General features: G+C 45.9%; 1 protein-coding gene across 4 annotated transcripts in view; it reads left to right on the top strand.

Moving 5' to 3' along the window:
* NAALADL2 (N-acetylated alpha-linked acidic dipeptidase like 2) overlaps window positions 1-15,492 on the top strand; it is a 552,606-nt gene that overhangs the window by 359,840 nt on the left and 177,274 nt on the right. For all 4 annotated transcript variants that reach the window (XM_077348363.1, XM_077348364.1, XM_077348365.1 and 1 more), the window contains exon 7: window positions 11,115-11,210. In XM_077348363.1, coding sequence (XP_077204478.1) covers window positions 11,115-11,210 — 96 coding nt within the window. The remainder of the gene's footprint in view (window positions 1-11,114; window positions 11,211-15,492) is intronic.

Genomic DNA, 15,492 nt, shown 5'->3' with positions numbered 1-15,492 from the left:
ACGGAGCGAGCCTGTCAATCGTGGCTTCTGCCAAGACCCAGCTGATGGAAGGAGATATCTGGAGCGCTCTGCCTCTTAGAACAAGCATTAAAGTCTAATTTGAGCTATTGACTGGGGGTGGGGATCTCCCTGCCTCGGTCTGGTGTTCCCCAAGAGAGGCTTTGTTGGCCGTGATGCAATTTGTTAGGCCTTGTTGGACATCATCGCCTGTCAGGGAGGCATTTCGGCTACCGGGGGAGTGCTCAAGCAATCCCTTTTGCCAACTCCGTGCCTCCGGCATGTAGATTAAACCCATTTCTGAGCCTGTGTGGTCCTTGATTTGTCCATCGCTGTGAGAAGTAAAGTCTTAACGGTCTCGCTGTGTGCATTTGCATCCGTGTGACAAAACCGTAGGGGGCCATGTTTTGCCTAGGAAGTGTTGTTTTGCGGTAACAAAGAAATAAGAATGGCTTAGGAATGGATTTGGGGAGAGGCATTCTGAATGCTTTGCGAAGCATTCACCGCATCGTCCCTAATTCAGGCTTGCCAACTTCCAGACTGCAGGGATCGGTTCCCCTGACAAAAACACCTGCTTTGGAGGATGGACTTTATGGCATTATGCCCCATCAATGTCTGTCCCCTCTCCAAATCCGACCCTTCTCAAGCTCCATAGCCCAGTCTAGGGTTGGCAGAACCCCCCTGGCTACCAGCAGGGGAGGGTGGGACTTGCTGAGAGCAGCAAGGAGGGCCATCCAGCATACTGTGATGAGAATGTCACTGCTCACGTGATCCAGAGGTGAGGTCATAACATCTGGACCATCAGGGCAATGCTCTGGTATTGGGGAAAATTTCCATAGTAAAATTTGGCTTCTGCTATAGCGTTTTGGCCCAGATACCAGAGCGCCGTCTTGATGTATGGGATGTGATGATGTCACTTCCGGGTCATGTGGCAGTGACATAGACATGTTGCTGCATGTTGGTTGGCCCTTTGTCTTTTTTGGATAAGCCCCCCAATGCCAGCCTGCCGATCAGTGGCAGGGAGTTGGGGCCTGTCAGTGGGAAACCCCTGCCTTCATTGGGGGTGGGGGTGAGGGTGGTCTGGCAACCCTATTCCCAATCTAAGATTGGTAACACTGTCTACAGAAGCAAGCAGATTGTTTTCCATCAAAGGCAGAACTGCTGATTCTTGGATTTTTGGACTAAATCGGGTAGTCAACCTGTGGTCCTCCAGATGTCCATGGACTACAATCCCCATGAGCCCCTGCCAGCAAATGCTGGCAGGGGCTCCTGGGAATTGTAGTCCATGGACATCTGGAGGACCATAGGTTGACTATCCCTGGACTAGATGACTCAGGAGGTCCCTTCCAACTCTATTATTCTATGATTCTATGACTCTATGATTCATCTTAGGGTCTAACCAGCCACTTAATTGAACAGAACCCTTTCTCACACTTGACACGTTTGAACAGCAGGCAACAAAGTCTTTGATCAGTTGGAATGTAGAGCCCCCCGCCATCTTGCTTGACATCGTGGTGACCACTGAGTCCATAACAGGATACCATTGCAGTCCAAAACCTTCTCCAGAGAGGGCATTTGCATATGGCTCCTCATGTCTGCTCCTGATTGATTGAACTGCATGAAGATGTGCAGCCCTGGAGGGGCAAGGATGCAATCACTGCCCGCACTAGCACAGGCCAGGAGGGGGCATCTTACATTTTACAACAGCGGTTCTCAACCTTCCTAATGCCACGACCCTTTAATACAGTTCCTCATGTTGTGGTGACCCCCAACCATAAAATCATGCAAGGGTTCTTTCACATAAATTAAACCGAAATTGACCAATGGCAAGAAGATCCATTATTCATGGTTGTATATAAATTGATTATAAATTGTATATAAATTGGCAGGTGCCTTCAGGAGGAATGGCAACAGTTGTGGCGCTCCCCCGGCCAAGTTGCTCGCCCTGCCACGACTCCTGTGAAAGGGTCCTTTGACCCCCAAAGGGGTTCCAACCCCCAGGTTGAGAACCACTGTTTTACCAAGTCACGTGTAGCTTTGTGCTTTGGCGTTTGGTGCCCATTAGATCCAGATCTAGAGCCTCTTGTGGCGCAGAGTGGGAAGGCAGCAGACACGCAGTCTGAAAGCTCTGCCCATGAGGCTGGGAGTTCAGTCCCAGCAGCCAGCTCAAGGTTGACTCAGCCTTCCATCCTTCCAAGGTCGGTAAAATGAGTACCCAGCTTGCTGGGGGGTAAACGGTCATGACTGGGGAAGGCACTGGCAAACCACCCCGTATTGAGTCTGCCATGAAAACGCTGGAGGGCGTCACCCCAAGGGTCAGACATGACCCAGTGCCTGCACAGGGGATACCTTTACCTTTATAATGTATTTTAGAGCCTCTTGTGGCGCAGAGTGGTAAGGCAGCAGACATGCAGTCTGAAGCTCTGCCCATGAGGCTGGGAGTTCGATCCCAGCAGCCGGCTCAAGGTTGACTAAGCCTTCCATCCTTCCGAGGTCGGTAAAATGAGTACCCAGCTTGCTGGGGGGTAAATGGTAATGACTGGGGAAGGCACTGGCAAACCACCCCGTATTGAGTCTGCCATGAAGACGCTGGAGGGCGTCACCCCAAGGGTCAGACATGACCCAGTGCCTGCACAGGGGATACCTTTACCTTTATAATGTATTTTAGAGCCTCTTGTGGCGCAGAGTGGTAAGGCAGCAGACATGCAGCCTGAAAGCTCTGCCCATGAGGCTGGGAGTTCGATCCCAGCAGCCAGCTCAAGGTTGACTCAGCCTTCCATCCTTCCGAGATCGGTAAAATGAGTACCCAACTTGCTGGGGGGTAAACGGTAATGACTGGGGAAGGCACTGGCAAAGCACCCCGTATTGAGTCTGCCGTGAAAACGCTGGAGGGCGTCACCCCAAGGGTCAGACGTGACTCGGTGCTTGCACAGGGGATACCTTTACCTTTACCTTTAGATCCAGAAAAGGTGGCTGGTTTTCCTTTGTCCCAAACGGATTGAATTGAATTATGCATATCCATCATATTATGCATCTCTGTATCTACAGCTGCAACCACTGCTAGCACAGGGACTAATCCAGAGGGGGCTTGTTACCTTATGTTTCATAAAGGCACGTGTGGAATCCCGTGTTTTGTCATTTGGTGTCCACTAGATTCAACAACAGGGACCAATTTCCCTTTGGCCCGAATGGAATGAATCATATTAGGCATATCCATCAGGAAAATCATATTAGCATCGTTATTAGGCACTCGATGTCTTTTTTTTTTTTTAATCAATCAAAGTTTATTTGGAGTTTGGGGAGGAAGTTAGGTCTATCCAATTAAACAAACAGAGTCCAAGGGATCAATCCCTTGCAGGAGAGCGGAGACAGAAGAGTGGGTTTCTATTACAGCAGCGTCCTCTCATTCATCAGCGGTGCCGAATAAGGCGTTGCATGAGAAAGCTTGCAGTATATTCAGCATTCTGTCTGTAGCCATTGATTCGCAATTAACTTTCTTCATAGACTGGTTGATACAGTGCTAAGCAGGAATTAATTTTGCAGAGATAAATGCCCTGTATTAATGATGTGGCATGGAATATTTCCCTGCCTTGTTGGCTCACAGCAAAAGTTGTTTGGCTTTTAGACGGCGGCGGAATGGTTATTTTATTATTATTCCTTTTTTTTTCTCCCAACACGCAGACCCACAAACACAGGCTAATGAGAAACTGTTGTTTCCCCAAGTCATTTGTACCTTGAATCAAAACACGGGCCAGTCCGAGATTTTAAAAGGCACAAGGAGAAAATAATCCAAACAAATCAAGCACTGTCGCTCGTATATTTTCATCTTCATGTATTCTCGACTGTCCTTCAGGTCCTATTGCCCCGAAATCTTGGATTGGAGACCGAGTCCTAGAAATGTGGACAAAACTAGTTTTATATGAGGCTGATCTGCATCATAATGTTCTCCTGAATTGAAGTGTGGGTTATTCCCAACTGGTAGTTGGGTCTGGCTGTCAACATTTGTAGGCAACCCCACTAGAGAGGCCAAGCCCAGGTTGAGAATTTCCTGGAGATTTGAGGGTGGAGCCTGGGCAGGGCACATTTTGGAGAGGGGAGGGACTTCATCAGGATACCGTGCCATAGAGGTCTTTATTTTCTCCAGAGGAGTCAGTCTCTGTTGTCTGGAGATGAGGTTGTCACTTGGAGGAGGGCAGGATGCTGTTTCTGTTGTCTGCAGAGGAGAGGACACGCAGTAATGGGTTTAAACTTTAAGTACAACGATATGGGCTAGATATCAGGAAAAAAATGTTCACAGTCAGAGTAGTTCAGCAGTGGAATAGGCTGCCTAAGGAGGTGGTGAGCTCCCCCTCACTGGCAGTCTTCAAGCAAAGGTTGTATACACACTTTTCTTGGATGCTTTAGGATGCTTTGGGCTGATCCTGCGTTCAGCAGGGGGTTGGACTAGATGGCCTGTATGGCCCAACTCTATGATTCTATAATTCTATGATTCTATGAGTTTTAATCCTGGGAGATCTCCAGGCCCCGCATGGAGGTTGGCAACTCTAAACCCCACCTTGACTCCAGATTCAACCAGTATGACTGCCAACTTTGTTTCTTTAGCTTACATAGAAGATTGTGCCGGGTTCTCAGAGCTGGTGTGCTCAAGAAAACATCCTTGTAAAATATATAGAGAATTTATTTGAATAATACCTGGGGTTGCCAGCCCTGGGTTGGGAATTCCCTCGAGGAATAAGGAGTGGAGCTGTGAGTGGGCAGGATTTAGGGTAGGGAGGGACCTCAGTAGAGTATAATGCTGTGGAGTCCACCCTTCAAATAAGCAATTTTCTTCAGGGGAACTGATCTGGAGACGAGGTATGATTCCAGGGGATCCTCAGATCCTACTGAGGACTGACATTGTTCTACCAGGGTTGAGAATGTCAGGGAGGCATTTGCTATAGAGAGTATGAGAATTCCTAGAGTGGCACAGATGGCAATGTTGATGTCAAACGCTCAACCAAAAGTGACATTATGGATTGTGTTTCTCCTCTTCCCCCACCTCAGCACACAAAAAGGTCCAAAGACAACATAATCGGTGTTAGAGTATGCTGTAATTCTATTAAGTTCTGTAAAACCAGTTGAATGAAACACACATTATTTGGAACAATTTCACCTTTTCCGGCATACTGCAGGAAGCTATTCCAATGTGTTTTGTCTCCTTGGTGGCTTCCATATGGTGACCCCGGGTATGAACAAAGACGTCGGGTGGACAATGCTCCAGTGTTTTATTTTTGCCATGGAACAAAATCCATTTTGAGGGATTAATTGTTTCGCGAATTTTATAGCAATCACTGGATGCCATTCCCCATATAATACGAGGCAAGCTTGACAGGTTTAATGTTGCAATTAATGCAATTAATATTTTATTCTATCTAGGAATTACTTGACTAATTTGTAAGCCTTGAGGGCTTATGAATACATATAATAATAAGCCAACATAAAATATCAAGTTATTACGAATTCATTTGATTTTGTGCTCAGGCCGAATCAGAACCAAAGCTCGAATGCTTATGTCTATATGCTAGGATGCTAATCCTGCGAAGAGCTATAGAGCTGCCTCTTCCTCCTGAGAGTTACCCCAGCTTTCTTCATCATCCAACTTTGACACCCATGCATAGTTATGGAGCGTTCTGTAGTATGAGTTCTCCAGCCCTTACTCACCAGCATTACAGCCTTCCACTGAAGGGTCATCTCTAGCTCTTTCATGGCTTCCCTTCCCAGTCTCCTTCTGATTGGTTGGTCACAGCCTCCATTTTTTTCGATGGTGGAGCCAACGAGCAGGAAAATAGCTGGGTAGAGGACGACATTCTTCAGTGCCTTAGGGTTGTTGTTGTTTCCATAATTTCATTGAATCATAGAGTTGGAAGGAGCCAAACAAACCATCTAGTCCAACCCCTTGCTCAGTGCAGGATCAGCCAGGCAACATAAGGAAAGACGCTTTTGTTGCCTTAATTTTTTAAACAGGTATTAGTCCAAGAATTTCCCACAGCTTTGACTTGGTTTGAATATAGCATTTAAATCATCGTTTCTGTCCAATCAGTTTCATTGTTGCTATTTGAAGATAAAAGTTAACATGACACTTAAAAAAAAAGAAAGATTCCAAAGTAAAAGTGAACATAAATATGCTGATTGGTGCAGACTGTTTAGGCTACTGGATCATTTCCTGGATTCCCCCCCCTCCCGATTCCTTGAAACCCACTTATCATATGAGGATGACTGCAGTCTCTGATGGATGGGGTTGCCAACCTCCAGGCGGGGTCTGGAAATCCTCTGGAGTTACAAATGATCTCCAGGCTCCATAGATCAGTTCTCCAGGAGAAAAGGGCTACTTTGGAGAGTAGCAATACACCTTGCTGAGATCGCTCCCTTTCCTCCCCCCAAACCCTGCCCTTCTCAAGCTCCACTCCCAAATTTCCAGGAATTTCTCAACCCAGCGTTAACACCCCTAGTTGTCCATAACACTCGTCCTGTCATGTCTTTCAGATTCTGGTGACAGCATTTGGAAAGATGGAGCTAAACTTGAACCATTAACGAGAACAATAATCCCGTTCTGTTCTTTTAGGAGGGGAAGTAGCTTTTATAGCTTAGATAAAGTTTAAAGAATATTTCAAGCTGCATTAAACCGAAGTCTCCCTGTCACTTCCCGGAGCATAAAGGAGAAAGAGATAAAGTTGTCAAGACCCCTTTTAAAGCCTTTCGTTGGCCGTCTAATGTTGAAAACGCAGATTTGGTTGTCAGAAATGTTTAAGGGAAATTAAATTTTACTTCTTTTCCATACTCCATTGAGAGCTCGTTCAGCCTTTTGTTAGGCGCAGTAAGCTTTTAAGCCAAGTAATGGTACTGAACAATACGCCTATTCATTTCTTTATCTGATTCCAGAAGATGTCAGCTGCCAGTGGAGGACATTCGATTTTGCCGTTACCTCTATAAGGGACGGCAACAAGTTTCTGGAGACTTGGTGCTGCCACTAAAAGTTGCATTGCCCCTCCGCTTCTGTAACATGTGACAACAATCACCACGGTGCTATATGTTTCCTAGCTAGCTGGAGCCAATCATAGAATGGAATCATAGAATCATAGAGCTGGAAAGGGCCTCCAGGATCATCTAGTCCAACCCCCTGCAGAATGCAGGGAGCAGCGGTGACTAGCTTTTTAAAATGAAGAAACATAATTGGTGTGAGTATGAAATTAAAAGGTGGTCAGGAAATGAATCATAGAATCATGGAGTTGGAAGGGACCTCCTGGGTCATCTAGTCCAACCCCCTGCACTATGCAGGACACTCACAGCCCTATCGCTCATCCACTGTCACTTGCCACCCCCTTGAATCTTCACAGAATCAGCCTCTCCGTCAGATGGCTATTTAGCCTCTACTTAAAAATGTCCAAAGATGGAGAACATACCACCTCCCGAGGAAGCCTGTTCCACTGTGAAACCGCTCTAATTGCCAGGAACTTCTTCCTGATGTTTAGACAGAATTTCTTTTGAATTAATTTTATCCCATTGGTTCTGGTCTGCCCCTCTGGGGCAAAAGAGAACAATTCTGCTCCATCCTCCATATGGCACCCTTTTCAATACTTGAAGATGGTTATCAGATCCCCTCTCAGTCGTCTCCTCTCTAGGCTAAACAGACCAAGCTCCCCCAGCCTTTCTTCATATGTCTGTAAATGGTGATTCTTTGTCATTTCCCTTGCCAAGAGGGTATTGCCATAGCTTTTACTTCTTTGTATCCTTTTATCTAATGACTTCATCCAAGGACCTGTGAGTTGCATAATCATTTTGTCTTCACAATAACCCTGCAAAGTCATAAGCTTGCCACAACACTCTCCGTGGAAGTTTTCTACCAACGAGCCTCATTGCCCACTGCTGTTCTGAGTGGCAGCTGGAAAAAAAATACAATTTAAAAAAATCAGTGATGTCACAAATGTTGCAACATCACATCTGGGTAAAATCCAGAAGTGATACCAGGTAACTCTAGGAATCACTGGAAACTCTGTAGTAAAACCATAGCGTTTTCAGTGATTCCTAGAACTACCTTACAACACTTCCAGGTTCTATGAAAAAGTGGTGTGGAGATGTTGGCAATGTCAGATGCATACACACCATGTCCCTAAACTCACTCCACCTGCTGCCTGACAGGCTTGGCCTGGCAACCCTTTGTAGGTTATACTGCAAGAATTACTAGGCCAAGTTCATGTAGTGAGATTTGTGGCAGAATGGAGATTTGAACCTAGGTCTCTGAGGTCCTAATGAAACATGCTAACCAATACATCACCTGGCTGTTCAATTCTCCTCCCCATAGCCCTCTTTTATCAGGCCTCACTCACTACCAGAACTACTCTGTACTGTCTGGGTGGGCCTAAATAAATAAACCCAGTTTTCCTTATCTTTTCTCCTTTTTTTCTATTTTCAAATTCTTCCTACTTCATTTTATCCTCCACAGTTTCCATTCCATCCTCTGTCTTGCTCCTTCTCATCTTATTATCTCCAGCAGTGGAGACTTGTACATATTCTACAGGGGTAGTCAAACTACGGCCCTCCAGATGTCCATGGACTACAATTCCCATAAGCCTCATGGGAAATGTAGTCCATGGACATCTGGAGGGCCGCAGTTTGACTACCCCTTCTAATAGAACTGCCAACTCCAGGCTGTGAATATCCTAGAGATCTGGGGGTGTAGGCAGGGAAGGGCAGATTTGGGGAAGGGGATAGACCACAGCAGGGCATAATGCTATAGACTCCACCCTTCAAAGCCGCCATTTGTTCTAGGAGATCCGATCTCTGTAGTCCAGTTGTCAGTTGCAATTCGGGGAGATCTACAGACCTCGGCTGGATGCACCATGTACCACGTCCTTGAAACCTTCTGAATTCACATTAGAACTCTACATGTCCTGGCAAGATCTCAAAGCTGGGAAGACCAATCTGCTTGCCCCCAAATTCTGTGCAAATGGGAGTCTCTTCAGCATAGAAATGATGCTGAGTAATTGGGAATATTAGCTCACCCTTACTCCTGTCCCTTTCAGTAAGCAGGTCTGGCGGTGCTGAAATGTAAATCTATAAGTAGGTAAAATAACCCTGAAATACTATTGACATTACTCCGAATAATTTCAGCAGGTCTTGCGTGGAGTTGTATTTGTATTAACATTTGGCTGAGGGGGTAGGGGCGGGTGGGTGGGGAATAAAAAAAGAAAGATGTATTTGCTATTACACCTGCTTCAGCCTTTAATGAGGCCATTTGTTTTCAGAGCCTGGGAGGGAAAAGGGGGAAAAAAAGATATTAGTTTTAATTAATTTTTAAAACAAACTCATTAGTCAAATACGAGGAACAAGGACTTGAAAGCCCTTTTGACAAAGATGGAGAGACAGGTTATTTTCCAGGTGGGAATGCACTCCCTCTTGAAACATTTCTGTGTGCTTGTGGAACGAGGCCCAGACATGAACTGAGTTGGGAAACAGAACATGATACCGGTAATAGTCTCTGAGACTGAGGGAGCAAATGACCTTCAAAGAAAGTTGACCTTTCTTTCAGTGACTATCGATCAAAAGATGATCAGATTGACTTAGGATCTACAGCAATGGAAGGGAAATTGTGTGAAAATCTGCATTTCCCGGTGGTACACTTGAATCTGCGAACTTAAATGGACTCCGAGGAATGGTAGAGGACAGGAAGGCCTGGAGGATCATTGTCCATGGGGTCGCAATGGGTCAGACATGACTTCGCACCTAACAAGAACAACAACACTTGAATCATGCTCCCAAAACAAATATCTGATGGGGGTAGAGTGCAACATAACATCTGCAGAAGATGTTTGCCTCTAAGTCAGGGGTAGTCAACCTGTGGTTTGCTAGCAGGGGCTCATGGGAAACGTAGTCCATGAACATCTGGAGCATTTGCTGGCAGGGGCTCATGGGAAACGTAGTCCATGAACATCTGGAGGACCACAGGTTGACTACCCCTGCTCTAAGGAAAATGGAATGGAGACTCTATTTCCCAGCAGGCAGTCCTTCCTTTTCTGTTGTTTATATTTATTTATGTATTCTATTTTTATATGGCTGCTCCCATAACTGGCTAGCGGCGTTTCACATGATAAAAGCATTCATACAATTAAAATCCCCATAAAACAATTAAAACAACTTACACATATGACAATGAAGCTGAAGATGGCGGTGACCTAGTATAGCTATCCCCCCTATTCCAGGCATCAGTCAATATAGATGAAATAATAGCTGAAGCAAAAACATAAGATGGAATAAAACCAGGTAGAGCAGAGGTCCGCAACCTTTTCTAGGCTGCGGGCCGGCGGCGGCAGGGAGGGCGATCGCCTGGCCGCGCATGCCACGCATGCACGGCACTTCCGCGCATCTGCACATTCGCGGCCGGGCTGCACATGCACGTTTGTGCCATGTGCGGCCGCAAATGTGCATGTGCGGCACTCCCATGTATGTGCGCATGTGCGGGGATTCCGCACATGCATTTGCAGCTGCGCATGCCGCGAACGTGCATGTGCGCATGCGCGGGAGTGCCACGAATGCGCGTTTGCCGCCGCGCATGGCACAAACGCACATGGGTGGCCCGGCACAGGCCTGCGGAGGCAGGGAGCCGTGGCCCAGTGCCATGGCCTTTGCTGCCCGGCACCCGGCCGCAGCCCAGTGGTTGGGGACCACCGGGCTAGAGGATGAAATAGCCACTATTTTAACACAACATCATAGTTGTTTTGTGTGGGTAGACCAAAAGTCACTTAATTAGACAGTGTTCTTTTAGTAGACTTAGTTCGCCCATAAGATTATTGTAAAATGTGTCTTTATTGCAATATTTTGGATTTTGGCCCCTGAGGAAGTTTATAACAGAACCAATTTGACCAGTGTGGGTTTCAGCCATTCCAGCCACTGTTTTGAATAAAACTAACTCTTACCACTGCTGACTTGGAAATCGCCTACAGTGATTTTTTGCTCTTGCTTTGCTTATACTCTATTTCCCAGCATGCTGTGTTGTTTATAGCCACTACTATATAAGAACACCACCATCTTAAATATATATATATTAGAATTCTAAACAGATATATGTTTTCTTTGCCTCCTAGCCGAAAGAACATTTATCATTCTGAATGTTCAGACTCAGCCAACGTACAAGAGGATGTCTAATGTTGTAGGGTATATAAAGGGTGCTACACTTCCCGGTACGTATACTATTATTTTCTCTATTTCCCTTTCATTTGGGGGCCAAACTACTCTTTCTTTGTAGTTCTGTGGTTCTTTTTTTTAGAGTTTTGCCCTCTTCTTTTCGGAATCAGCTGTCACTACAATTTAAAGAGAAAGATCAGTGCTGGGCGTGGGGAAGATATGGAAACGGCCTTCTCAGTCCTTTTCCCTTGTGCTATTTTCCTGTAGAAAATTGACCACATCTGGTTTTAGTCCTTTTAAAAAAGAAGACACAGAAGATGAACAGTGATTTTCAGTTAAAATATAATTGTATGGGGAGAAGGGCTTTGAAGCACCTCTCCTTTTGTACTAGACCGCTTCAAGTGATACACATTGTGTGAAAGCAGTCTCTGGAAAGAGCTATGAATTATAGGTTGCCACTTCTCAGCTCTTCACAATCCCAATAAAAAGCTCTTAACTCATTGTTTGTTGACTTGTACAGGTTGGATTCCATGTTCCATGAGTGCCACGTTCAGGGACCATATCTGTCCCTTCTCACAGCAGTCATAGAATCATAGAGTTGGAAGGGACCGCCAGGGTCATTTAGTCCAATCCCCTGGTAAAGGTAAAGGTAAACGTATCCCCTGTGCAACCATCGAGTCATGTCTGACCCTTGGGGTGACGCCCTCTAGCGTTTTCATGGCAGACTCAATACGGGGTGGCCTTCCCCAGTCATTACCATTTACCCCCCAGCAAGCTGGGTACTCATTTTACTGACCTCGGAAGGATGGAAGGCTGAGTCGACCTTGAGCCGGCTGCTGGGATTGAACTCCCAGCCTCAGGGGCAGAGCTTTCAGACTGCATGTTTGCTGCCTTACCATTCTGCACCACAAGAGGCTCTTCCAATCCCCTGGAGAATGCTGAAATTTACCCTGCCCACCCACAGTGGCTCTAGTTCCATGTCCAGAAGATGCTCCCCCAAAAACCAGAATCCCTGGTCAGTGTGGTCTGGAGGAAATTCATCTTCTGATCCCAAAATGACAATCAGCATTTCCCTGGGCATACAAGAAAGGTCTACAAAAGCCAAGCTCAGATACAATCCATTTTGACCATCCACTTACAATCTGCCTAAGTTTACAGAATCAGCATTTCTGTCAGATGGCTATCTAGCCTGTGCTTAAAAACTTCCAAAGAAGGAGAACCCACCACCTCCTGAGGAAGCCTGTTCCACTGAGGAACCACTCTGACTGTCAAGAACCTCTTCAGAATGTTAAGCCAAAAATTCTTTTGAATTAATTTCATCCCATTAGTTCTGGTCCAGTCCTTTGGGGCAGTAGAAAGCAACATCCTCTATGTGACAGCCCTTCAAGTACTTGAAGATGGCTATCATAGTTGTCTTCTCTCCAGGCTAAACATGCCAAGTTCCCCCAACCTTTCCTCATGCATCTTGGTATCCAAAACCCTCACAATTTTCATTGCTCTCCTCTAGATGTGCTTCAGTTTGTCTACATCCTTCTTCAAACTGAACTAAGTGAGTTCTAACCAGAGCAAAGCAGTACCAGCACCTTGCTTGATCTGGACACTCTACTTCTTTTGATACAGCCTAACACCCCATTTGCCTTTTTAGCCACTGAGTCACTCTGGTGACTTATGTTCAGTGTATGCTCTACTAAGACCCCTGGATCCTTTTCACACATTCTACTGCCAAGACAGGTCTCCCCTATCATATAATAATATATTTGATTTTTCCTACCTAAGTGCAAATCTTCTCAATTCCACTCTTAGATATTATTTTTCTGCACTTTATTTTCTGGTTTTGATTTTTTTTTGGTGCAGTTGTTCCCTTTTTTGTTCAACTCACTCCACCCCCAAATATCCAGGTGATTCCCAGCCCAAAAATGGCATTCCTGGCTCACCCATGGCACAATGATATGGTCCTAGATCACAAGAAAGGGTGAAGTTGAGTGCAAAGGACCTTCTGGAGTAGTGTGTGCCCAAATAAGTCCTTTAGTGATCATGTCCTTTTATTTTCTTTGACAAGAACGTTTGGATCCAAATGACATTTTCAGCCAATGGGTGACAATTTTTACTCATTTCCCTCCCACTGCAGCTCTTTGATCATAGTCTAGAGCAGCGGGTCTCAACCTGGGGTTCGTGACCCCTGGGGGGGGTAGAGCGACCCTTTTCCTATGAGTCACCGAGGCTGCCGCTGCCATGCCGTCATGGCCGCCACACCACCGCCATGGTGGTGGCAGCACCTGCGATGGCCTCGGCAACCCAAAAGGGGTTGCGGCATTCCCAAGCCCTATGAAGATAGGTTGAGGGACTTGGGAATGTTCAGCCTGGAGAAAAGGAGGTTGAGAGGGGACATGATAGCCCTCTTTAAGTATTTGAAAGGTTGTCACTTGGAGGAGGGACTTCATCAGGATACCGTGCCATAGAGGTCTTTATTTTCTCCAGAGGAGTCAGTCTCCATTGTCTGGAGATGAGGTTGTCACTTGGAGGAGGGCAGGATGCTGTTTCTGTTGTCTGCAGAGGAGAGGACACGCAGTAATGGGTTTAAACTTCAAGTACAATGATAGACCCACAAACACAGGCTAATGAGAAACTGTTGTTTCCCCAAGTCATTTGTACCTTGAATCAAAACACGGGCCAGTCCGAGATTTTAAAAGGCACAAGGAGAAAATAATCCAAACAAATCAAGCACTGTCGCTCGTATATTTTCATCTTCATGTATTCTCGACTGTCCTTCAGGTCCTATTGCCCCGAAATCTTGGATTGGAGACCGAGTCCTAGAAATGTGGACAAAACTAGTTTTATATGAGGCTGATCTGCATCATAATGTTCTCCTGAATTGAAGTGTGGGTTATTCCCTACTGGTAGTTGGGTCTGGCTGTCAACATTTGTAGGCAACCGTACTAGAGAGGCCAAGCCCAGGTTGAGAATTTCCTGGAGATTTGAGGGTGGAGCCTGGGCAGGGCACATTTTGGAGAGGTGAGGGACTTCATCAGGATACCGTGCCATAGAGGTCTTTATTTTTTCCAGAGGAGTCAGTCTATGTTGTCTGGAGATGAGGTTGTCACTTGGAGGAGGGCAGGATGCTGTTTCTGTTGTCTGCAGAGGAGAGGACATGCAGTAATGGGTTTAAACTTCAAGTACAATGATATAGGCTAGATATCAGGAAAAGATTTTTCACAATCAGAGTAGTTCAGCAGTGGAATAGGCTGCCTAAGGAGGTGGTGAGCTCCCCCTCACTGGCAGTCTTCAAGCAAAGGTTGGATGCACACTTTTCTTGGATGCTTTAGGATGCTTAGGGCTGATCCTGCGTTGAGCAGGGGGTTGGACTAGATGGCCTGTATGGCCCCTTCCAACTCTTTGATTCTATGATTCTATGATTAGGAAAGTTGAGAACCACTAGTCTAGTGGGTCATCTCTCACTCAGGAGTAGTGTTCAGTGAATGGTAGAGGGAGAGGAAAAACATCAAAAATCTCCTTTTGCAGTGGGGTGGAATACACAGAATGTGTATTTATTTCCTTGTGTTCTTTCTCTGCTGTATCGATCTGAAACCTCCCTAAGATGGCTTCTTCCATGCGTTCTCCTGTTTTTAAACTGGGTTTGTATTGAAGATTCCTCTCACAAAATTAGCTGTACGTTTGTTCCCCTTCACCTGCTCCAGCTCATCCGGTTTGAGAGTTGGTAACTATAACACTGAACCGCTACTTGGACAAGCGAGTCATATTGTTGGTGGTAGAAAGTGTTGTCAAGATACAGCTGAATTATGGTGACCCCTGGTGAGGGTTTCAAGGCAAGAGCCAACAGCTCGATTATTCCATGGATGACTCTCATGCAAACACTTGTCAGAGCTGATCCTGCTTAGCTCCTGAGATCTGACAAGATCCGGCCAGCCTGGGCTATCCAGGTTGGGTTAGTTATATAGTTATTGTAGCTTATTCCTTCCATATCATTATATATTTTTTTCATATTGGGTAAACACCAATCTCTTGCCAACAAATGAAGAAGAAGAAGAGTTGGTTCTTATATGCCGCTTTTCCTTACCAAAAGGAGGCTCAAAGCGGCTTACAGTCACCTTTCCATTCCTCTCCCCACAACAGACACCCTGTGGGGTGGGTGAGGCTGAGAGAGCCCTGATATCACTGCCCGGTCAGAACAGTTTTATCAGTGCTGTGGAGAGCCCAAGGTCACCCAGCTGGCTACATGTGGAGGAGTGCAGAATCGAACCTGGCATGCCAGATTAGAAGTCTGCACTCCTAACCACTACACCAAACTGGCTCTCAGTGCAAATATTATGAGACAGATAC

The sequence above is a fragment of the Paroedura picta genome, chromosome 8, assembly GCF_049243985.1.
Source record: "Paroedura picta isolate Pp20150507F chromosome 8, Ppicta_v3.0, whole genome shotgun sequence".
NCBI lineage: Eukaryota > Metazoa > Chordata > Lepidosauria > Squamata > Gekkonidae > Paroedura > Paroedura picta.
This window is presented reverse-complemented; position numbering and strand designations above follow the sequence as displayed.